This window comes from Xiphias gladius, chromosome 20 (assembly GCF_016859285.1).
Source record: "Xiphias gladius isolate SHS-SW01 ecotype Sanya breed wild chromosome 20, ASM1685928v1, whole genome shotgun sequence".
NCBI classification, from domain to species: domain Eukaryota; kingdom Metazoa; phylum Chordata; class Actinopteri; order Istiophoriformes; family Xiphiidae; genus Xiphias; species Xiphias gladius.
The window spans coordinates 18608667-18630887 of NC_053419.1; the positions used below are offsets into that span (position 1 = coordinate 18608667).

Here is a 22221-nt window from a genome sequence, read left to right on the forward strand (position 1 = left end):
CATTAAGATTCAACCTCTGGGGACTATGAATGCCTTCACCAAATTTCATGGCAATCCATCCAATAGTTCTTAAAAAGTTTAAATCTGGACCAAAGTGTTGGACTGTCTGACAGACCGTGAATGCAATCCATAGAGCTACGCTGCCAGTGTAGCTCAAAACGAACAATCAAAACTGAGGCAGCCGAAGCTCAGATATCCTGATTTTAAGCCACTAATATAAGTCACACGCCAAAATCCTTGTATCCTAAACTTCCTGTGATGCCACATGAGACTGTCTTTCATTAGACCTTTCCTGCCTGATAAACTCTTATATGTTTCAAAATCCATACCCCTGGTTTGTAACACAGGCTTTCAGTTTTGAATGTAAAGTCCTGAGCCAAAACTGAAATAACCAAACTGTTAATAACTGTTGTAACAACACTGATGACATCATCAAAGCTAAACTCCTCCAGAGCCACAGAAGACGTTATATAACTTTTTTACAGGCTGTATAGTACTTCGAAAGAAGTGTAAACTGAACTTCATGTGTACAAATGGCGGCGTGTCCTTTTAAATTACTGTTACTTGCTTTCCAAAATAATGACAAAATCCCTTATTTTGTACACCCCCGTTTTCTCACCTTGAATATAGTGCAAACTTCACTTAGGTGCTGCCTGGGACCCAAAAACCCAAAAGCTAAAACGGGGCTCACGTGTTCTGATATGGCATAGAAGTGGGAGATAAACCCATCAGGAACCTAGGGACAGTACAGAAACGGCTGTCAAAACCAAAGAAATGCATCTAACTGTACTTTGTAAAGCAAAATCCAATAAAAAACAGTTTTCGAACTGACTCAAACCCACCATAAGCAGACGCCTTTTTGCTTTTAGGACCGACCAGCAAGCAGTTGCCAGAGCCTAAAAGAAAAACACAACTCTGTTATCAGAGTAAGTTATAACTCACCTATTGGTGGTATAATCAATGAATTTGTGTGTGTTCATGTGCGTGTGTAAATTAACCGTCTCTTTAAAACTGTCAGAGAGCCAGCGATTTCTCAACACAGCTACCACAGAGGAGGGAGGGCTTTCCAGGTCTTCAAATGCGTCCATCAGGATGAAGTCCAACACTATGTCGAAAAAGTTCATACACACCACCTGCAGAGATGCAAACCCCAACAGTACATTATGTGAAACATTTCATGATCGTATTTTCTCATTACATTCACGTTTTATGAAATCCCCATGGATTTGAGGAGAAACGTTTGAGGAGTGGGTCCCTGTTTTGTTAGTGTTTCAGGTGTTTGATACACAGTCTCGCCAAAAGGTTTCATTGTTCCGCTGATCAACAGCAGGTGACGGTATCGTCCCAAAGGAAAGGAAGATATCGAAGACTATACTTGGGTCATGATTATATTAATAAAATAGTAAGAAATAAATTACTGAATTAATAAGTATCCACTGAAATAAATAAATGTGATTATTACTACAAAACTCCATTCCAACTCTATTCTTTATATTTCAATAAATCCTGATTATGTATCTGAAGGCTGTTTTTTTAGTTATTAACTGCATTTTTTTTTCCCATCCTGCGAAGGCCTCTTTTATTTATCTAACGTTTGATTTATTTCAAGATGACGCTTGCCAATCCACAGTCACGTTGAGTTGAAAATGAAAGCAGAACAGAACGGAGTCTTGAGGAGAGACGACCACATGTGTGTTGCATATTTTTTTGAGATCCGATAGACACAGAATTAATTAATCATTTATATAGAGATGGACTGTTTGCCAGTTACACAACAATCTCTAGACTGACACTAAAAGTGAGCTTTATACTGGATAAAGCAGAGAATAACCTGACTGTGGGCCACAATTCTGTTAAAGTTTAATTCAGGTTAGTCACAGGGTATCTCAGGTTCATGCAAACTGCCTAGAGTATCCCTGTTCCCTTGAAAGAGAAAAGAACAAAAAAAAGAACCAAAAAAAACAAAAAAATCAATAAACACATACGCTTAGAACAATACCATTAGCATGAAAAAGTTAAATGTAATTTAGCCACACAGGGTCTGACAATTGCACCTACATGCGATTACGTTGAGAGGCGCATGCTGAAAAACAAAATGAAGCGGATAACAGCAACATGACATGAACGACAGCTTCACTCACCCCTCGGCCCTCCAGCTCCATCTTCGTGACGGGCCACGTTTCCTCTCTCTGAGTGTAAAGCAGCATGTCCTCATAGCTCTCTAGGAAGGCTTTGGGACTCTGAGTTCAAGCAAAAAAACAAAAAAAACAAACAAAAAAAAACACAGGAACTAATTAGTTACAGCTTTGCAAATGTGTCCACAGAAGTGGAGCCTTGTCCTTTTTATTCAGATAGCACAAGTTAATAACTGCAGATCCAAATGAGTAGTGTTTTACCTTGTTTGCCTTTACCATTAACCCTGTAATCATTTGCTTCCCGGTCTCCATGAAAAATGTGCGTTGAGATTCATCTAACAACAGGACCTGAAAGATAATAAAACATTATCTGTTTTTTTTCCTATTGTATTTTCTATAATAATTTGGTCAAGTTATACAGTGACCATCTGATTTTCGTCACAGCGGCGACTCATTTTCAAGAGTGGTCAACCAAGCGTTTTTTCGCAGGGGCTGCAACTGATTATTTTCAGCATGCTTCACAACCAAATTCAGCTCCACAGTGAACTTAAAAGTGAGTCACCTTTCTCAGGAGGAACGGGGAGGGACTGATCCATGCAAAGCAGACTACGTTACTCTCCTTAAAACACGCGAGCGGATAAACACAACAGAGTTGCTCCAAACACAGCAGATATGAATGCTCCCTCCAACTCCGGCCGTGGAAATTGTTCACATATGAGATATAGAGCAGATGGGCTTCAACTTTCAGTATTTATGTGTGCCTGAGCCTAAAGAACAAAGCTATAAATCAAAAGTTGTACAGACAGAGACAAATAGTATCACGCCATGAGTCACCTCTGCTGACGGCAGCTGCCGTCCTTATATCTGACCTCGTAGCTTCTGTCTGGATGTCGCTTAAGCAAAGAAACCTGACTCGCTGCCTGTGGATGCTACGACTGCACCTGCATAGAGGCAGCATATTACTAACTCGGGTTTGTTGGAGTGTGCCGCAAGGTTTTCTACTAGTGTCTCGTTACATGCACTGTATGAGAGCAGAGATGATGATTCCAGCAAAAGAAAGAGAAAAGAAGAATAGATCCAGCTTAGGTGACCTTTTTACACCTGAATTACAATGCCTTATTGAAATTTATCATGACAGAGATCATCCTAAAATAAATCTTTTTTTTTTTTTTTTTACTTGCATCATCTCCAGTGTCACAACTTGCTCTCACTGCACTACAGTATTTAGCAACTGGACTGTGTGATTCATTGTTAACTAATTAGAGGATCATATACAATTATTAGAGGACATCAGGCAAAAGAGCACGAAAATATCTGAGCTGCATGAGTGCTTCCTGTTTTTTTTTTAACTTCTGTTTACCTTAATTCATTCTCAGCTTCACAGCTCACTTGAGTTTTACAGCAACTACAAATACTGCCAAGACTAACCTAGCTCATGCTGCTAATCTATAATGATTACCATTACAAGCCACCCTGTGGTGCTTTGGACCACTAAAAGTACTATAGTGCAATGTTTTGATGAGCAGGTCCTACTATTTTTTGCACAGGGATAAACATGTTTGCCAACTATAGTGGGCGCTAACAGTTGGTTGTGTTGTTAAGCACCGTGAACGAGGAGAAGAAGAAAATCCCAAGTCAGTGTAAACAACGGAAGTTTAACAAACATTAAATAAAGACTAAAAAAAAACAACAACAACGGGGTGGGTGGTTATCCTCCAAACAAAGAAAGTGATCTATGTAACATGGGTGAGTCTTGTGAGCTGAAACAGACCTGGAATGCTTGTCTCACGCAGTGAAGTTTGGCAAGGAAGTCTTGATCACCGTAACATTCAAGTAATTCAGTCCTGGTAAAAAGAGAGACAGGCATGTAACTCAAAGTTGATACAGCAAACATGTTAGCAAACAACTCCTTATTTACACATACAGCAGACACAGAGCAACATTAGCAATCATTTCTAGTTGTGTTTCTGGCCACTTGATGAATCCAGAGCCCGATATATACTCTCCTTTTAGCTGTTTTGGTTAAAGGACATTTCTGTCTTTTTAGCTGCTAAATGCTCCACTATGTTTACCAGCCAGTCACAAACTTTGTGTACCATTTGGTGCAGGGCAGGTAGAGTGCAGTGGGTTTATCAGAGCTACGTCAGGGAAGTGATGCTGATGAGCGCATCAACAGTGAACAGAAGGTGAGTGAGGTTGCGGCCCGTAAAACCAAATCAGTGAGGTAAAAGATGATAAAACACTCCACTTGGTATGAAAATATTGATAAGCAAAGCCTAAGTATTTAGGTAAAGGTGTTGAATTTTCATAGTTACCTCAGGGACCTATAGGTCACTTTGCTCTCCTGGACCAGAGACAAGGCTTCTTCATAAAGAGCTGCTGGCTTAAGTGGCTGGTACACCTCTTCTAGAGCCATGGCATCAAACACCTGCACAGACAAAACACACATTCCTTGGTACACAGTCAATGTACATTATATGTAGAAAAAGCAGCACACATAATTGGATCTGCAAGACTTAGAGTGTACTTGAATGAGTACTTGACACAAACACTGGGGGGCTCTAGGAAGTCTGAGACTGCCATAATGTATCTTGTTATCTGTCAGTCGCTAGAGAGACGGGGAAAGGAACTCACCTCTGCAGCCGAGACAAAGGAGTCGTCAGAGGTAACAGTAGTCGCGTCATCATCTTGCAGCATGTGGAAACTCTCCACTTGAGGCAAGATAAGAGTTCCTTCACTCTCTGACAACGGAACAACACAAATATCTGACTTAGAGCGAAAGAATCAAAACACAGCTGTGATAACAGAGATAGAAAATGTATGCCCTCACTGTAAACACAGAAGCTGTATAACTGTATGTATTGATACAGTCCAAAGCTCTAAATCAGTCCTACTCCTCACTGATTGTGTTCAACATTTAATTCACCCTCTTCAATCATTAACAAGTTTTATAGTTTTTATAGTGCAGATCTTCCATTTTTCTTCAAACTTGAGCCCATAATCCAAATTTCTTCTCCCCAATTAATACCATTTCTATCCTTTTTTAAAAAGGTCACATTTAAGCTCAACATGACTCTTACCAAAGTCCGCCAGCACGCTGTCTGTTGGGATACTGCTGCCAAAATCCTCTTGCAGGTGGTACGCCCTGTGCAGTAGTGTCTCTAATTTCTCAGCAAACACATTATTACGGGTTTCAATCTATAATCAAGGGGAAAAGCATTTAACAGGCCCAAAGTTACTTAATTATTATGTGATAAAAAGCTTAAGTGCAAGATCAATTTTAATCTTTTATTCTTATACTGCATTGGTACTGTCTCTCCTATGACCAAACCAACAACATCACAAGTACAGTAGGTGAAACCTGCACTTAAACTGGGAAGTAGTCCAGCCATGTACCAGAATGTTAAGGCAGCCTGCACTGATAATGACTGTTTTATGGTTACCATGGGAAAGTCTCCACATGCTGCCCCTTGCAGAGCGAGGCTGTTGTTGCTGGAGGTTGAGTGGGTGTGATGGCGAATATTCAGGGCCTGTTCCCACTTTCGAAGAGCTTCCTCAAACAGCTCCATCCCTAGCGGGAAAAGAGCACTAAGACTTAACCAAATTGTCTATGTGTGATACAGAAAGCCAAAACAACGGGCGAAAAATGGCACAGAACTGCGGCCACTGGTGTTAAATCTCATTGGTTTTAGCACTAGAGCAGTTACTACTTGATCAAAAATACTGCTTAATGCTGTATAAGGGACCCGACTCTGTGCAGTTCCAAATGGGGGAAAGACCAGAGAATGACCGAATTCAAATAGTTCATGCAGAATAATCCAAATGCCCAACAACAGCACCCTGGGTCCAAGAGTCTAACAATTACCTGATTATATCCAAGATTTCTACACTTGGTTTAAGCTACAACAGTGATTACAGCATCAAGCTGACACTGCCTTTAAATAATGGGGGAAACACTGTATTATAATTATGGGTAGCTTATACCTAAATGCTACCATAAAATGGTCATACTCAAGATGCAAAGATTATAAGTCATTAAAGTCAACTGCAATGCAAATACTATCCTATTTACTCAGCCAATGCAGTAGAAGGAAGTTCTGTACCACTTGGTTGCTTACAGCTTCCACCAAAACAGATCACTTTGTTTTATGATCCATTGTTATTTCTGATTTTTAAAAAAAAGTACTTAAGGCAAAGGAAAAGTAGAGCTCATCTTTCTGTCCCTCTGTATTATATCTTCACAAAAAAAAAAAAAAGTTTCACACAATATACATCATATGTCTCACACAGCTTATATGTCACATTTTTATAAAATCCTGAGTAGTAGTTAATACCTACCCATTAAATACAGGTTCTCTGCATTAGCATCCTCTACTGCCCCTGACTCTTCCACCACAGGCTGTGCGTCCCAGGGGGTGGATGGATTAGCAGACTGATTTGGGGAGCTTGGGACCCGCATCTGTGCCAAAAGCAAAAATTGAATAAGAAAATGAGACAAAGAGGAATGACGGAAAAGGCAAGCAAGAATGACAAAAAATGAAAAACTATGAGTATGAAACTAACAGATGCCAGGCTGTGTGAGGAACTCGAGTGTTTACTGGGAGCCAGGGAAGAAATTCCACTCATGGTGTCATTGCTCCTGGTGCTCGGACTCATCATCTGGCGACCAGTAAATGGACCTGCACAGAAATAAAAAAAACAAAAAACATTCTCTTGTCTGGATATATCTAAGCAGATGCTGAGACACTCTACAACCCGCAAAGCGAGGTCATCATTAAAAATTCCCGACAAAAAGACATGCACACCTCTCTTTAATGAAGAGGGTCTTCCTGTCTTCAGCGCCTCAGGTATTCCCACTGTCTTCTGGCCTTCCTTCCCTTGAGTTGCCTGCTTCCTTTTTCTCCCCCGCCTTTTGAGCTGATGAGCGGTGAGAGCCAGAGCTACGCTGCCCAGTGCTGTGGCAAAGAGCACCTTCTTCAAGCTCGGGGTCAGCTTCAGCTGAGAAAATATGGACTGAAAGCAGGAGAGGCAAACATGAGCTGCCGTCAAAGAGACCTCCTAAACATCAATTTAGCCATTGTTACTTATTTTTTTATTTAACAGTTCTACAAAGGATGCTTGTGTGTAAACATGCAAAAGTTAACTGTAAATGCAAAGCTATTTACCTGCCCAAATGTGGAATAGAGAAAGACCGGGATCTCTGCTACAGTCATGGCCAAAGCCTGGGCGATGGACATCCCGTCTGCTCGTTTGACTGACATCTCAGAAAGCGAAATGCCTTCAGGCCACAGTTCTCCCGAGCTCCCTCACTTTCACCCCAAACGAGGTTTCCTCTCTGCTCTGAGATCAGCCAGCTCAGGGCTTGCTGATTAACTGTCTGTCGTCATTCAATCCTGAACTTGTACTCCACACTAGTCCAGTGTCTGACTGCAGTTTTATTGCCCTACAATAGATAAGACATGGGTTTTGGAAATTATCTGAGTGCACAGGCCTCCCTTCTTTAGAACTGCATTCGACTGCACAGGACTTTCAATGATAAAGACATGGCATCAATAAACGCAGTTATCACTACAACAGTGTTGTTGACTACAGGGCAAAATCCTCTAGACACAGAATGAACTTAACTTTTAGGCTGAGAAGATCAAGCTCTTGACAATCTGCCAACCTATCTCCATTGTCTGGTATGCAGCCAGTTGACCAGCCTCCCCTACGCCTACGGTACATAAACAGCAGGTGCGGCTTCGGCGTGACAGACTGGCTGACTTTTCCCTCTCTCTTAGGAGCAACACCGTCTAATTCCGTCTAACATCGAATGATATACAGAATGAACAATCGTTCTCCGGTCAGAGAGGACGAATTATTGAGGATGGAGAGGATGTAAGTTGAAACAGGCTTGACTATGAGGTGAATAGGAAGGTGGGCAGTGAGTCAGAGGCCGTGAGTCGATCCTGCCTGCACTTTTTGAAACTTTTACCTAAAATACATAGTAAGTCTGAGCGTAGCCTTCGAAAACGTTGTTAATAACAAGCCGCAATCAGCACAAGCAAGCAGGCGACAGCCCTCACGGGGCGGGCATGCTAACGTTAGCTGGCACACTTAGCTAGCCTAGCTCAGCCCGATCTGTCACTTTACATCACAGAATCGCCCGGTCAACCGGACACTAGCTGTAGGGAATTAAACTGACACCTCGGAGGCTTCGGCGGCTCCGTGTACAGCTCGTCGGTTGCACAACTAATAACATAATCCCTCACACGGGTACATACCGTGAGCATTCAAGGCGGCGGGGAAGGACGTTCCTGTGTCACAGTCCGTGAAAGCCGCACACTAGATTTTTTGCTCGGAGGCGGTACTTTGGAAACGCAGGAAAACTGACGCGACCATAGACCAATCAGACGCGGACTATAGAGGGTTGAATTTTTCTTTACCAATCGAATGAAAGGTAGGCGGGACAAATGCTCAACACAGGTCAAATACAGGTCGTAGATCATAAAGCATTGTGTCCGCAAGGAGAAAAATCAGAAGGTAAAAGCTGTAAAAAAAAAAAAAAAGAAAGAAAAAAGTGTCCTGACAGTTCATATCTTTATTTAAAAAAGTCATTAGAATAACATGAAAGACGGACAAAAGAGTGACCTTTTATTTTGATAATGCTTTTATAATCAAGCAAGCAAAGACACCTTCGCACAGCCTTCGTAACTATCGGAAATAAATTTTTTGGATAAACCCGACAATCTTTTTTTAAAACAGTAACTTCTAATACTTCGTATTGTGGAAGGCTGGTTTTACGAGTGACACTGAAGGCAACATTACACAGGTCCGTTAAACCCGCCAGAATAACCAGAAAGGATTGTTTCCGCTTTGGGTATTCACCTTTCAGAATAAAGCGCAACGGGTTAACTGCCGTTGTACAGCATATTACCAGGAACAATCGCTGTATTAATTAAATTGCGTTATAGTATGGTCCCTTGTTTTAGTTCAATGATTATTATTATTACTATTAATATTATCATTATCTATTTAGATAGGTAGATAGATTGTTTACAATAATTAAATAATAATAAATAAAAAAGTAAATAAATAAAAATAAATGACATTAATAAATTGTGGCAAATATATAAATGAATCAATAGTTTGAGATGATTTACGAAATTATTAAAATTCAACTAATTATAAAATGTTATTTCATGCTTCTTCTTTCATAATTGGTTTTATAGGACATGATTTTGATTTAATAGACATTTTCCAGAATAACAGTTGTATTTCATACCACTTTTTATTTCATGACACATTTTTTTTTAATAATGCATGACATTGTATTAAACAAAACTTGACATGAAATGTGTTTTTGGGAAAAATGCCATAATGCAATTAATGCAATGAATGCAATTTTTTTTTTAAAGGGAATTTTCAAATAAAATGTCTATAATGCAATATAATAATCTCCAATAATATTCAGTTATTGTGAAAATGAATGATGAATGAATGATATTTAATAATCTAACTTTGGAGTTCCATAGCTCAGATGACACTTTTGTTGTGAAAGTAGGACCGGAAGCCGTGTTCTAAATAGACGAACAGTGCGGATTCAAGGCCTAGAAATCAGTCATAGGCAACTTTGTCAACACACCGGGTTACATAACAGTAGACAACTGAGCAGATTTAAGATAAAAGTTCATTCAGACGTGGTGTGGATAAGACAAGAATGTTGGCCCTGTTGTCTGCCTGGGGATGAACTCTAAAGTTACAACAACAACAAAAAAAAGGATCCTGGATTTGAGAACACTCGCCGGAACCGAGGCAAGGAGCCATTAAAAATATGTGACTATGAATCATTCTGGTCATGATTCGTTCTTGGCTAGGGTTGCCTCTCTTGCCGCATCTGCCTCAAGTTAAACAGCTGGAAAAATGAGTGCCGTCGGGCTCTCCGCAGCGGGGCTTCCACAGAGGCCTTGATATGAAATCCCTGGTAAGAACGAGCTGCTTATTTACTGCAAAGGTCACCCTCATATATATATGAGATTATTATCGAGTACATGTCCGGATGTGCACCCTTCAAACCCAAACCGCCTTGTTCCGCTGCACAGATGCTCCGCTGGCTTTGCCTGCTCAGCCTGAGCCTTCCTCTGTTGTTTTGGTTCGGACATGTGATCACCCGGGATGGACGGTCGCCTGCTGTGCAGAGCACCGGGCTAAGGGGGTACATGAGGATCCCCTCCGGCAGGATGGAGCAGGTAAGAGGCAGGGCTCCAGGACTCAGGATGGGGTCACACAAACACAGCCCCCCAGAGGTTTGGGTCCAGGCTTGTAGCTCACGAGTTCATGGCGACCCTGAAAACTAGCTCGGATCTTCATTTTTTTACGAATATGAAGATCAAAATTGTGCTGTTTTAGTTCCATATCTTGTCCAGAACTGTCTTGCTGTTTTGATACAACTTTGCCCCGTAGGAAGATATTGTACAGGAAATCAATTAATGGTTTAATGTCCCAGTTTCCTAAAGTCCAAGGTGATCTTCGGATTCCTTGTTTTGTCCAATCAGCAGTCCGAACCCCAAACATACTCGGTTTATTATAAGGCTGCAGGTAACGATTATTTTCTTTATCGATTAATTATTGATTATGATTATTTTCTAGATTAAGAGATTAATTGTTTGGTCCAGAAAATGTCAAAAAGTATTTAAAAAGACCCGCTATAATATCCCGCAGTCCAAGTTATCTTCAGATGTTTTGTTTTGTCCCATCAACAGTGTAAAACTCCAAAACATTCAGTTTATAATCATGTATGACACAGAAAAGCATCATACCCTCAAATCTGAGGAGCAATTTTTTATGATTAAAACAATTATTAGATTATTCGATATTAAAAAAGTTGCAGATTAATCTGCTGTCGATTTGATTCATTATCTAATTGTCGTACTCTATTTTACTATCATGTAAGCAAAAGAGAAGTAACATATTCTCACAGTTGAGAAGCAGGACAAAATAATGTAAACATTTTGGGGGGAATTCCAAACGATATGTCTGGCGAACACCGGGCATTGCTCATCACCTGGCTAATACCATCCAGACGGTGAAGCATGGTGGTGGCAGCATCGTGCTATGGGGGCGCCCCTCGGCGGCAGGGACAGCGGTGTCTTGGCTGCATGTGTGGTTTTCAGGACAAGTCTCTGACTGTCCTCGAGTGGCCCAGCCAAAAGCCCAGACTTAAACCCCAGAGAACATCTGTGGAGAGACCTGAAGATGGCAGTTCACAGATGCTTCCCATCCGGTCTGCGGGACCTTGAGGGGATTTGCCAGGAAGAATGGGATAAACTGTCCAAATCCAGGTGTACAAAGCTTGTGGAGACTTACCAAAGAAGACTCAAAGCTTAGATTGTTGACAAAGGGGCTTCTACAAAGTACTGAATTGGGAGTCTGAATCCTTTTGTACATGAGAGATTTTAGTTTTTGTTTTTTAATAAATTTTCAAAATTTGCACAAACCACAACCCAAGACAGCTTTTTAATCTTTTTTTTTTTGGTCAACAGTTTCTGGACGTGCACTGCAGCCAGTGTGCCTTGGTCTCCAGCTCAGGTCAGATGCTCGGAGCTGGCGTTGGTGAAGAGATTGACAAGATCGGATGTGTTATCCGAATGAACAATGCACCCACGCAGGGGTATGAGAAGGACGTAGGGAGCCGCACCAGTGTTCGGGTTGTGTCTCACACCAGTGTTCCCCTGTTGGTAAAAAATGAGGGCTACTATTTCCAGCAGTCGGCAGACACTACGTATGTGTTCTGGGGTCCCGACAGGAACATGAGGCAAGACGGGAAAGGACACATCTTTAACACTCTCCTGAAAATAGCGAAGAAGTATCCAAACGTCAGAATCTACACTGTGACCAGAGAGAAGATTCAGTACTGTGACAATGTGTTTCAAAATGAAACTGGAAAAAACAGGTACAGTTTGAGTTTATGTCCCAGTAGAATAAATGAAAGCTCTGACTGATTCACTGTTTATTGTGTTTACCATAGACTTCAGTAGACCAACATATGAGGTGAACAAAAGTAAACAAACATAATGCAAGAGAATAAATAATAAACTAGCTAACTCAATACTTTAGCAGTTAAATAAGCTCAAAGTTATTACAAACACAAACACATTAAACATACATTAAAAATGACCTTGTTGGCGCGAACAGTTTCTATTGTGTCATCAGGGGATCATTTACAGGCAGTGTTGCCAACTCTGAGCCTTCGTTCCTAGATTTACCGACTTTTCACGTCCCTTTTAGCGTCTTTTCTTCAAAAAAAAAGGACCTAAAGGCAAATCTAGCAACTTTCTGGACAAACCTTAGCTACTCTCCGTAGAAAAGTATCACCAGTTTTGCCCTGCGAGTGCGAGGTTGGACTTTCCCTCCATAGGCACGCCTCTCTACGCCTCTCATTCAACACACCCCCAGACAGCTGCATAGGTGTGAATGAGCTTGAAACTCTCTCTCTGAGCTATCATTTTACTTGTAAATATAGCCATAACCACAGCATGGGCGTTGTCTTTAACTTATGTGTATGGTGATTTTGTCAGACGACGTCGTGGTTTCATAAATTTAGATTTTAGAGCAGCAGATGAGCATGGGATGGAAATGGAAGAAGTCTTAAAGTCTTATGCTTTCTGTCACTGTTTCACTGTTTGTGTTTCTACTCTGTTACTTTATTGCTTTATTGGCTTTTATTAAAATAAAATAATATATGCAGCAGCACAAGAGAGGAAGAAAGAAACAAACAGAATAAGGGTGATCACTGTATATGTTGTTGTTTTGAATTTGGTTTTTTTTGTTTTGTCACCTTGTTTGCTCTTCACTCCAAAATCACATATATCCATGTTTATAAATAATAAAAAAAAGTAATATACATGAAACACAAAAATACAACAAAAACAAAACTTTTTTTTTTTAGTTGTGAACCACACTATATTGGGGGTATTTACAAAAGTTATACTGGTATAGTATATAAAAACAGTAATGCTTTTTGCAGTTATAATGACTTATTTTTTTGCTTTTTTTTTTTTTAATTAAAGGCTTTAAGTAAGGCTGCAACAAATGATTATTTTTACTTTTTTTTTTTAATTTTTTTTAATTTTTTTTTTTGAAAAAAAAAAAAAAAAAAAAAAAAAAAAAAAAAAAAAAAAAAAAAAAATTTTTGTTTAAAAAGTAAGTCTGGTCCTTTCAGGTGGCTTTCTTCACATGTCTTAATTTGTTCAAAATATAATATAAAAAAAAAAAATAAATACAATTGACAAAAACAAAAAAATATAGGCTGGAATCAAAGAATGTTTGGCATTTTTTTTACTCTTTTTGACTGAAAAAACAACAAAACAATAGACTGATTATAAAATATGCTTTATAAAAACAGCTGTTTGGTGTCTCCTACTCAGAATGAAAACGGGGGCGTTTCTCAGCACCGGATTTTTCACAATGATTCTGGCTATAGATATGTGCGACAGAATCCATGTCTATGGAATGATCGATGATAACTACTGCAGGTGAGACTTTTAAAATTATGCCTTGAGTTTGTAATCCACGCTAAAGCTGCCGCTTTTTTTACGATGTAGTATCCTCTGTAACCTTTCCCTGCTTGTGGTATCTCCTCCTCCTGACAGTCGGGCCAATCACAGTGTTGTTCCCTACCACTACTATGAGCAAAACCGAATCGATGAGTGCAGGATGTACAAGCTCCACGAGCACACGCAGCGGGGGGGCCATCGCTTCATCACCGAGAAGGCCATCTATGCCAAATGGGCAACGCGTCATAAAATTCAGTTTAAACACCCCCCTTGGAGCCTCTGAAGAAGGACATCCTGAAACTCAGAAGATGTTCCTTGACTGTATAGTGGTATTCACTTTTGCTGGCTTCTGATCTTCTCTACTAAAGAATTTTTTATTCCACTGTGAACGATTTGATTCTGGCTCATAGTGGAAAAAAAAAAATCTGCAACTATAGATATAAGACTCTACATTTTATTTCTATGCTTAAGATAAGCGAATTTACCAGCATTTAAGTGGTAACAGGTTTTACTGTACACCCTTCAGTATTACTAAATATTTCCATCATCTATAGCCATATGTCAGCGTAGAGCGACTAAAATAGACACTAAAACCTGTTTATACCAAAGCTTATACTTTTTTAATTTCTTTATATCTGTGCCTTGACTTTCAGTCTCAATTTATTCTGCAATCTGGCCTGTGTAATTTAAAGCTACAATATGCACCTTTACTCTATGAGACAAAGTGTTCTGTTCAAGGCTGGAACTAATTATTATTTTCATTCGTGATCAATCTGGTGTTTATTTTCTCAATTAAATCGATTTAATCTCTCGTCGGAAAATATTAAAATAAATGTCCATCACAGTTTCCAAGTACTCAAGTTCACACTTTTAAATGACTTGTTTTGGTCAACCAGTGATCCAGAACCCAAAACTATTCCATTTACAATCAAAGATTCATAAAAACTGCAAACAACCACAGATTTTTTGTCATTTTGTGCATGAAAAAAATGACTTAAATGATTAATCAATTTTTTTCTGAAAAGTTTCTGATTATCTTCCTAACTGACTAATCATTCCAGCTCCAGTATTGTTTTTTTCTGCGGTGTTTTGCCTCGAAACATGACAATCCTCTCTATGATCTGCCTGCCTTGATGCAGAGTCAAGTTCAGATAAATAAACCAGCGTCAATGGACAGTATGCAATTTTAAAAAGAAAAAAAGATAAGTTCCAGCAGGTGTTGTTTGTGGTACATTTCGTTCGATGACCCTTTTATCTTTCCTTCAGCGCTTTCGATGCTGTGACTGTTAGTCTCAACTCTCCGTGCTCATATATCAGACAAACAACAGATGAACAACTGAACATACTGGAAAACAAGTGCAGATTCAGGCTGTTACTTTATTCTTCATTAACTACTTACTGTTTGATATTGAAGCTTTAAGCTGTTTACTTGCCCTTACTACAACCAGTTACAGTGTTTAAATGCTTGTAGTAGTAGTAGTAGTAGTCGTGAGCTTTTCATTTAACCAAAAAAATATGCTCACGTTAATGTGAACAGTGCTCAGACGTTTCCATGATGTCCTGAGTGCCATTTAACCCAAAGAGTGACTGTGCAGTCTGCATCTGTGTCACATGAGGTATCAGTGGTTTAACATGGCCTGGTGTCACTGGTCTCATCTTGGTCCAACTCATCATTCGCGTACCCTCACGCCAGACACACACACACACAAAACCACCGTCTGTCACATACAGTATGTGACGTGTGTGTGTGTGGGGTAAGGTTTAAAACAGTCACACAGCAGACAGTATTAAAATGTAACTGCAGAGTGGTCCGCTGTCCATCACCTCCAGTTTTCAGCACAACTTCTACTTTAAAAATGTATATTTTGCTGCCTGTTTACAATGAGAACTATTAGTGCTGCTTTTTCAGTTGAATAATGCTTCCTTTGTGACCAAGTCCAAAGACTGTAATTGTATTTGCACTACAGCGCAAACTACTGTGTCAAAGTATTTTACTGCATGCACATTTCAAACGTGAATCGTTTGAATTAAAATGTATTATTAATGACTTTTTAGTAAGCGTTCTTACGTAGTGACCTGTGCAGAATAAAAACTTGAATGTAAACTTGACCACTGGTTGGCCTGGCCACTAGTGTGAGATGGGTGCCAACTCGAATAAATGTGCTGTCAAACAGAGTCTGCTTGTGTGTGTGTGTGTGTGTGTGTGAGCTTGACTTGTGTGCTTTTTGTGTCGGTCACTGTTCGACCGCTTCAGTGCTTTGTACACACCAGTTAAAAGGCTCTACACTCTTTTGGTCCGCCGACACAGGTGTTTTCACTCACCGTGACATTTTCTCAGGGCGGTGTGGGCACGTACAGACCATGCTTCATAGAAGCCTCCCTCACTCTCCTGTTTGCTTTTTTTTTTTTTTTAAATATCTGTTAAGGAGGGACAAATTCTCGTGCATAATTCCCAGCATAGCCATACCCAGCATCCACCTGAGCAGAGGTCTCATCAGACGGAAAGACTGAAGAAGACCTGTGTGGGTGCGTAGAACCACTGCTCATCACTAACTCCATTACATCATGGTGGGGCCCCGATGCCAGTTTCTGCTCAGAGGCCCCTGAATGGGACCCCAGTTTTGAAAATGAACCCTGGGTGAAAATCTAGTTTTAACACCTAAATTGTTTTAGTCTGTTGTTTTTACATTGAATTTTTTTTGTTTTAAAGTTGCATTTCATCAAATTATTTTAATTTTTTAATTAATTAAATTCAAATAATGCATTATTCCATCCTGTGAGTACTGTAGGGCTACAACCAACAATTATTTTCATTATCAATACGTCTGACAAAAATGCCCATCTGAAGCCCAAGTTAACATGTTCTCATTTCTTGTTTTGTCTGACCAGCTGTCAAAAATACAAAGATACTTAGTTAACTAACATTGAGAAGTAGGAAAAATAGCAAATACTGAGCATTTGGAATAAGTGAATCTGCATTCAGTTCAATTCAATTCATTCTATGTCAATCAATTAATCAACTAATCATTTCAGCTGGAGAGTACTGGTTGGTTGCAGGGTGCCTGGTGAAATAATGAAACTGCCATGCGCATTGGGGGGTCAGGAATTTTTGGCCGGGGGCCCCGAGGTTGTTAATCCGGGCCATGATTAGGGTTGTTTTGATGAATGTTTTTAGTACTGGTCAAGGGGTTTTAGAACACCCCCCATTTTTGGGTTTTATTCACAGCTTTTCTGCAGCAGTGGAAGTTAATTAAGGCTCGAAAGTTGGTGCAACCAATTCCTACAGGTTCCCACACTTTTGTTAATGACCTACAAACCCTCTGTCTTTATAATGGCAGTGTTGGAAGAGACTGTGTTACTACACCTCTGGAGCAGCAGTGCTGCATATTGCTATTACAGTGGCGAGAAAAGGGAAACTGACAGAGGAAGACAGAGTGATTGGGTCTCGGGGTTCATCCTGCAGAAAGACAATGATCCAGAGCATTTCAAGAAAAGCAACTAGACGGCGGCTTCGCGTGATTCGAAGACCGGCACAGTCCCCAGAACCTAAAATCCCACGGAGCTGGTTTGGGAAAAACTCGACGGGAGGTGAACGCACGGCGGCCCCTGTAAATGCAACACGCTTGTGGGAACTTCCGCGACAGCGTCGGGATGAACTTTCCATGCAACCCAACACTGAGAACCACAGGTGCGTTTGGCTGTTGAACGGGTCTAAACAAACGAACAAATAGAGAAATAAAAACAAGAAGATCCCGTTAAATCTCCAGTCGGTCATTTGTTCCGTGCTTTAACGGACATTGGTACGTCAAACTGCGCAATTTCTACAAACAACAGGAAATACACACACACACACACACACACACACACACACACACACACACACACACACAGATGCGGAGGAAACTTGATAAAACTCTTCGGCCCACATCAGTGCCACGGCGACACGACGGTCTCTGCGCCGCAGCGGTGGACGCGCCGATGACGTCACGGGAGTGGCGCAGGAAGATGGGGGACGCGAGAGACCGGAGACGCCGAGACCGCAAAGGCCGTGAAACGGTAAAGCACGGGATTGACACACTCGCTGCCGGTTAGCACGCTTACACATGCCACGACGGCTAACGCCGTGACACCCCGGGGTGTCCTTTTCTTAAGAGCCGTCGGTAAAGGTACGTCAACAGCGGACGGCGCTGGGTAGGATGTTGTTGTTTTTTTTTTTTTTCTTGTCCGAATAAAAACACCTTCTTGCCTTTAAATGTCAATGGCGTCGGGCTAGGAGGAGGTAAAATACACCCGGCGAGGCTGGGACCCCGCGGAGAGCGTTCCCACTCCGGTTAGGTCGCAAGCGGCCGTACGTGCCGTTGAAATGTCGCCCGGGGCCCGCCGCTTGTTTACATGTAACCTCTCCGGAGTCCGGACGGCGACGACTGGACGCGGCTAGCCCGAGAGGACGGACGCTTGAATCCGCGCCATTATTATTATTATTATTATTTTTTGTCTCTCCCCGGCAGGTATGATGACAGACAGTCGCGGCCAGCGCGTTGGTACACGGCCCGACCAGAAAGCATGGGGCTCAGGCTCAGTGGCAAGGTAAGACGGGCCAGACACCGGGAGGGTGTGGCCATGGGACCTCTTGCCCTTCACCACCACCACCACCACCCTCATCATCACCATTAGTGTCGTTAGTCCAAACAGAGAGGATTGCATCCACGCAGCTGCAGCGAGTAGTCACATCCTTTACTTAAGTAAAAGTGCCATATGTCTACGAACATATACTCAAGTACTGTGCCTGAGCACTCGTCCGTTACTTGATTCATTTCTCTTCATGCACCTTCTTCTGCCTCTGCTTCGCTACAGTTCAGAGGGAGATGTTGTACATTTCACTCCACATTTCATTGATGACTTTAGTTAGTTTACAAATTAAGATTTAGCATACAAAACACACCAAGTGCATATAAAACACGACGCTTTCTCATAAATTAAAACTACCTGACAGGAGATGCAAGTACAGCTGAAACTATTAGTCGATTGATAGAAAAATTGAATGGCAACTGTTTTAAAAATAGTTTCTTGTTTTTTTTTCCACTCAATGCCAAACATTTCATGGTTCCAGCTTCTCAAATGGGAGGATTTGCTGCTTTTCCTTTCAATTGTTTTAATCATTTTCATCTATTTTGAATGATTTTTAGATTCGGGCTACTGGCCACTTGTAAAAGACTCTACATAAGTATTTCACAAGCATTATCAGGAAAATGTACTCTTAACTATAAAAAATTAAAAGTAAATGCAGAAAAATGGACTGTGACTTTTATACTATTACGTATAATGATGTGGTTAGTTGAGGTGGATCTAATTTTGGCAGCAACTATTTTTTATTACTGATTAATCTTTATCACTAATTTAAGTCCCCATATTTATCATCAGTAAATAAACATGTAATAAATAGTTTAGAACACACTGATGTATTTGTAAACAGATGTAAAGACAGTTTAAGTGTTTATCAATGTACAGTATTTGTCAAAAACTATAACTCATTATTTTATTATAATTACAACCGTGATTTACTATATTTTCATTCATTATCTGTTTTTAGACCGACCTCTATTTATGGGTTCCCACAGGAGCAGCCGTTGATAAATACATGAATTAACACATTTGCCTACGACGACATTATAGTGTGTTATAAACCTTTTATTACAAGTTTTTATAATGACTAAACATGATAAACGGGGACTTTAAGTGTTACAGATTAATCTGCTGATTATTTTCTCGAGTAATTGTTGAGTTTGTATAACACTAGCAAATGCCCATCACAATTACCCAGAGCCCAAAGTGACATCTTCAGATTGCTTGTTTTGTCCAGCCAACAGTCCAAACCTCAAAATTATTCAATTTAATGTAATTTAATACAAGGAAAAGCAGCAAATCCTCACATATGAGAAGCTGGAACCACGAGGTGTTTGGCATTTTTGCATGCAAAAATTAGTTTTATGATTAATTAGTTACCAAAATAGTTGCAGATGATTTTTATACAGTTATCTAATAAGTTGTCTAATGGCTTCAGCTCTAATTTGATATACTATTAGGTACTGTAATAATATAGTATAACTAGTGAGTATAAAGTTGCATAAAATGGTAATAGTCAAAGTATTAACTACAAGTACCTCAAATTTGTATTTAAGTAAATGTACTTGGTAACATTGGACCACCGCTGTTTACACTGCAGGGACCACAGAGCCACAGGATGGTGATCTTCCTGGCCATCTTCATCTTGATGACACTCCTCTTCCTGTACGGCTCCAACAATGGCAACAGTTCCGTCGTCTACACTCCCTTCCATGTGGCTACAAACCACGGTCTCAAGACCACGGACTTGAAGAAGTGGGCTGGGAAAGACGGTTATGTGCCATTTTATGGGAACAAGGTACTTAACAGTTTGCACACAAACACAGAATTCTTACAGCTGGAACGTCGACAAACTTTGATGGTGAGAAAATCCACTTACCTCTAGAGTACTGTACCGTATATTAGTTCGCTCATAGTTAGATTTGTTACTATAAATACCAGTGGAGGACACAGCAGAGGTGAAGTTTATTGTTACTGCTTCACCAGGCAAAATGAGCATTTTGGTAAAAACTGTGAACTTGACCTCAGCACTAAACGTAAAAGATGTCACTTTGTCCGTCAAGTTCGCGAACCTGTACTGGGTTCAGCATTAGGAGCTAAATCTATACCTATTGCTATCCATGTCACATTAGTAGACAGCTGTCCACGGTATCAGCTTCTCTTTATCATATCCATCATGGTGCGAGAGCTTAAACAGATAACTGAAACTAACGATGAGTCAAACTAATGATGAACACTTCAAATCACCATCTGTGGCCATCCAAACACTACTGTGTTTCAGCCATGAGCATATTGTTGTCTGCAAGCTCTGTAACACCGCAATCTAAATGGGAAATCAAAATTTAGTTCTCAGAAAATGAATACACAAATAGTGTAGGACATACCCCACTTACCCACTAACGGACTTTATTTCCACTTCACTATAAATGATTTTTTTTGTTTTTTGTTTAATATCATTTTAAAAGCTTCATATTCTTTCCTTTTTTTCCCCCCCAGAGTATGACCCTGCACTGTCACAGCTGTGCGCTGGTGACGAGTTCCAGCCATGTCCTGGGGAGTCAAGCAGGGGAAGAGATCGACCGTGCGGAGTGTGTGATTCGTATGAATGACGCCCCCACGTTGGGGTACGAGAATGATGTCGGGAACCGGACTTCTCTGAGGGTCGTAGCCCACTCCAGCGTGTTCAGGGTGGTCCGAAGGCCTAATGAGTTCTTACACCGCACAGACAAAAACCCTGTGATCATTTTCTGGGGACCCCCGAACAAGATTGGGAAGGATGCCAAAGGAACTCTGTATAGACTGATCCAGAGAGTCAGCATGACCTACAGTAACTTGTCATGTTTTAGTATCACACCAAGCAAGATGCACAGGTTTGACAGTCTCTTCCACAAGGAGACAGGACGAGACAGGTGAGTATTCAGGGAGGTAGTAAAATGTTTCTCACATCTTATCGTCTACTAGCCCAGTATTGGGTAAATGACACTTTCACAAACTCTGCTTTCCCATTGGTTTTGTCGTTTTTCTCTGCTCAGACAAAAATCTCACTCATGGTTGAGTACGGGCTGGTTCACGATGGTCATAGCTATTGAGATATGTGATAACATCAAGGTGTATGGGATGGTTCCACCCAATCACTGCATGTGAGTAAGATGATGGCACTGATCGACCCGCAGTATGTGGACTCATTAAAACACTGTGAACCCTTTGGTTTCCACGTTATTACAAATCACAGATAAACTGGCAGTCTAACCAATGAACTGCTAACATTAAAATCATTCTTTTTCCAGAAGAAAACCTGGATCCAAGAAGATGCCCTATCACTACTACAAACCCAGGGGGCCTGATGAATGTGTAACATACCTACAGAACGAGAGCGGCCGAAGAGGAAACCACCATCGCTTCATTACGGAGAAACAGGTGTTCGCACGCTGGGCAAAGCAGTACAACATCACCTTCACTCATCCCACATGGTGAAAAGACTGAAAACCACAAAGAGATCTCCCTGCTCTCACAGAGACCCGAACGAGGACCACGGGCTGGAATTCATTGTTAACTTCCCCAACCGAGCCTTCAAATAGCCACATGATGAATGACAGCCTTCGGGAAAAAAAAAAAAAACTATCATCGGACCACATGACTGAAGAGATGTCTGGGAAGGAAACTCATTCTTGAGGTTTCTAAAATACGCTGTGTATCTTCCATGTGGCAGCTGTCTGAAAAGTGTTTTTGTAAATAGTAGAGAAAATGAATTTAAAGATGAATTTTTACATGTTTATAATATTTTTGTTAATATCTATTGAAAATGCACATATGTTTGCCATGTTGGAGGGGGGGGGGGGGTTATATCAGCAAGCATTATAATTAGATATATGACTAAGTGACCTACAAAATACACTTTAAATAGCTCTCATTTGTCCATTATACAGAGA

At 40.6% G+C, this 22221-nt stretch overlaps 3 protein-coding genes and 1 long non-coding RNA gene across 11 annotated transcripts in view; 3 read left to right on the top strand and 1 right to left on the bottom strand.

The window, feature by feature from the left end:
* The window catches only part of LOC120805978, a 10235-nt gene extending 9108 nt beyond the window's left edge, over window positions 1–1127 (top strand). The window contains exons 4-5 of the long non-coding RNA XR_005709618.1: window positions 870–926; window positions 1019–1127. This is a non-coding gene — a long non-coding RNA (uncharacterized LOC120805978). The remainder of the gene's footprint in view (window positions 1–869; window positions 927–1018) is intronic.
* miga2 (mitoguardin 2) overlaps window positions 1–8489 on the bottom strand; it is a 9764-nt gene extending 1275 nt beyond the window's left edge. The window contains exons 1-15 of one of the 2 annotated variants that reach the window (XM_040156566.1): window positions 8399–8489; window positions 7301–7578; window positions 6941–7148; window positions 6699–6814; window positions 6474–6594; window positions 5579–5706; window positions 5216–5333; window positions 4770–4876; window positions 4451–4563; window positions 3907–3979; window positions 2397–2483; window positions 2142–2240; window positions 999–1133; window positions 843–896; window positions 692–736 (exon numbers count right to left, since the gene is read on the bottom strand). In XM_040156566.1, the coding sequence (XP_040012500.1) occupies window positions 692–736; window positions 843–896; window positions 999–1133; window positions 2142–2240; window positions 2397–2483; window positions 3907–3979; window positions 4451–4563; window positions 4770–4876; window positions 5216–5333; window positions 5579–5706; window positions 6474–6594; window positions 6699–6814; window positions 6941–7148; window positions 7301–7396 (1500 nt within the window). In that variant the 5' untranslated portion in view covers window positions 7397–7578; window positions 8399–8489. Of the gene's footprint in view, window positions 1–619; window positions 737–842; window positions 897–998; window positions 1134–2141; window positions 2241–2396; window positions 2484–3906; window positions 3980–4450; window positions 4564–4769; window positions 4877–5215; window positions 5334–5578; window positions 5707–6473; window positions 6595–6698; window positions 6815–6940; window positions 7149–7300; window positions 7579–8398 lie in introns of both variants that reach the window. The other variant, XM_040156565.1, reaches the window with a different exon arrangement.
* Window positions 7848–14093, top strand: st6galnac4 (ST6 (alpha-N-acetyl-neuraminyl-2,3-beta-galactosyl-1,3)-N-acetylgalactosaminide alpha-2,6-sialyltransferase 4). Of its 3 annotated transcripts, XM_040156568.1 has the most exons (6): window positions 7849–8012; window positions 9992–10098; window positions 10217–10363; window positions 11657–12066; window positions 13541–13648; window positions 13766–14093. In XM_040156568.1, the coding sequence occupies exons 2-6, from the start codon at window positions 10087–10089 to the stop codon at window positions 13950–13952; spliced, it is 864 nt and encodes a 287-aa protein (XP_040012502.1). In that variant the 5' UTR covers window positions 7849–8012; window positions 9992–10086; the 3' UTR covers window positions 13953–14093. The 3 variants fall into 3 exon arrangements, with proteins under 3 accessions (XP_040012503.1, XP_040012502.1, XP_040012501.1); XM_040156567.1 differs by lacking the exon at window positions 7849–8012 and having other exon boundaries at window positions 9441–10098; XM_040156569.1 differs by lacking the exons at window positions 9992–10098; window positions 10217–10363 and having other exon boundaries at window positions 7848–8012.
* A 1954-nt stretch (window positions 14094–16047) lies between these two features.
* Window positions 16048–21910, top strand: st6galnac6 (ST6 (alpha-N-acetyl-neuraminyl-2,3-beta-galactosyl-1,3)-N-acetylgalactosaminide alpha-2,6-sialyltransferase 6). Of its 5 annotated transcripts, none has more exons than XM_040157335.1 (7): window positions 16048–16195; window positions 17008–17357; window positions 18178–18256; window positions 19893–20090; window positions 20789–21201; window positions 21325–21432; window positions 21580–21910. In XM_040157335.1, the coding sequence occupies exons 2-7, from the start codon at window positions 17140–17142 to the stop codon at window positions 21764–21766; spliced, it is 1203 nt and encodes a 400-aa protein (XP_040013269.1). In that variant the 5' UTR covers window positions 16048–16195; window positions 17008–17139; the 3' UTR covers window positions 21767–21910. The 5 variants fall into 5 exon arrangements, with proteins under 5 accessions (XP_040013269.1, XP_040013270.1, XP_040013271.1 ...); XM_040157336.1 differs by having other exon boundaries at window positions 17133–17357; XM_040157337.1 differs by lacking the exon at window positions 17008–17357 and having other exon boundaries at window positions 16055–16195.
* The last annotated feature ends 311 nt before the right edge of the window (window positions 21911–22221 follow it).

Excerpts from the sequence above, each read along its gene's own strand:
- st6galnac4 (XM_040156568.1), top strand. Across the intron at positions 10,364-11,656 it reads CCTCCGGCAGGATGGAGCAG|TTTCTGGACGTGCACTGCAG; the intron begins GTAAGAGGCAGG and ends TTTGGTCAACAG. Across the intron at positions 13,649-13,765 it reads ATCGATGATAACTACTGCAG|TCGGGCCAATCACAGTGTTG; the intron begins GTGAGACTTTTA and ends TCCTCCTGACAG.
- st6galnac6 (XM_040157335.1), top strand. The coding sequence starts at position 17,140 with ATGATCCAGAGCATTTCAAGAAAAGCAACTAGACGGCGGCTTCGCGTG. Across the intron at positions 17,358-18,177 it reads CCCAACACTGAGAACCACAG|GTATGATGACAGACAGTCGC; the intron begins GTGCGTTTGGCT and ends TCTCCCCGGCAG. Across the intron at positions 21,433-21,579 it reads GTTCCACCCAATCACTGCAT|AAGAAAACCTGGATCCAAGA; the intron begins GTGAGTAAGATG and ends TTCTTTTTCCAG.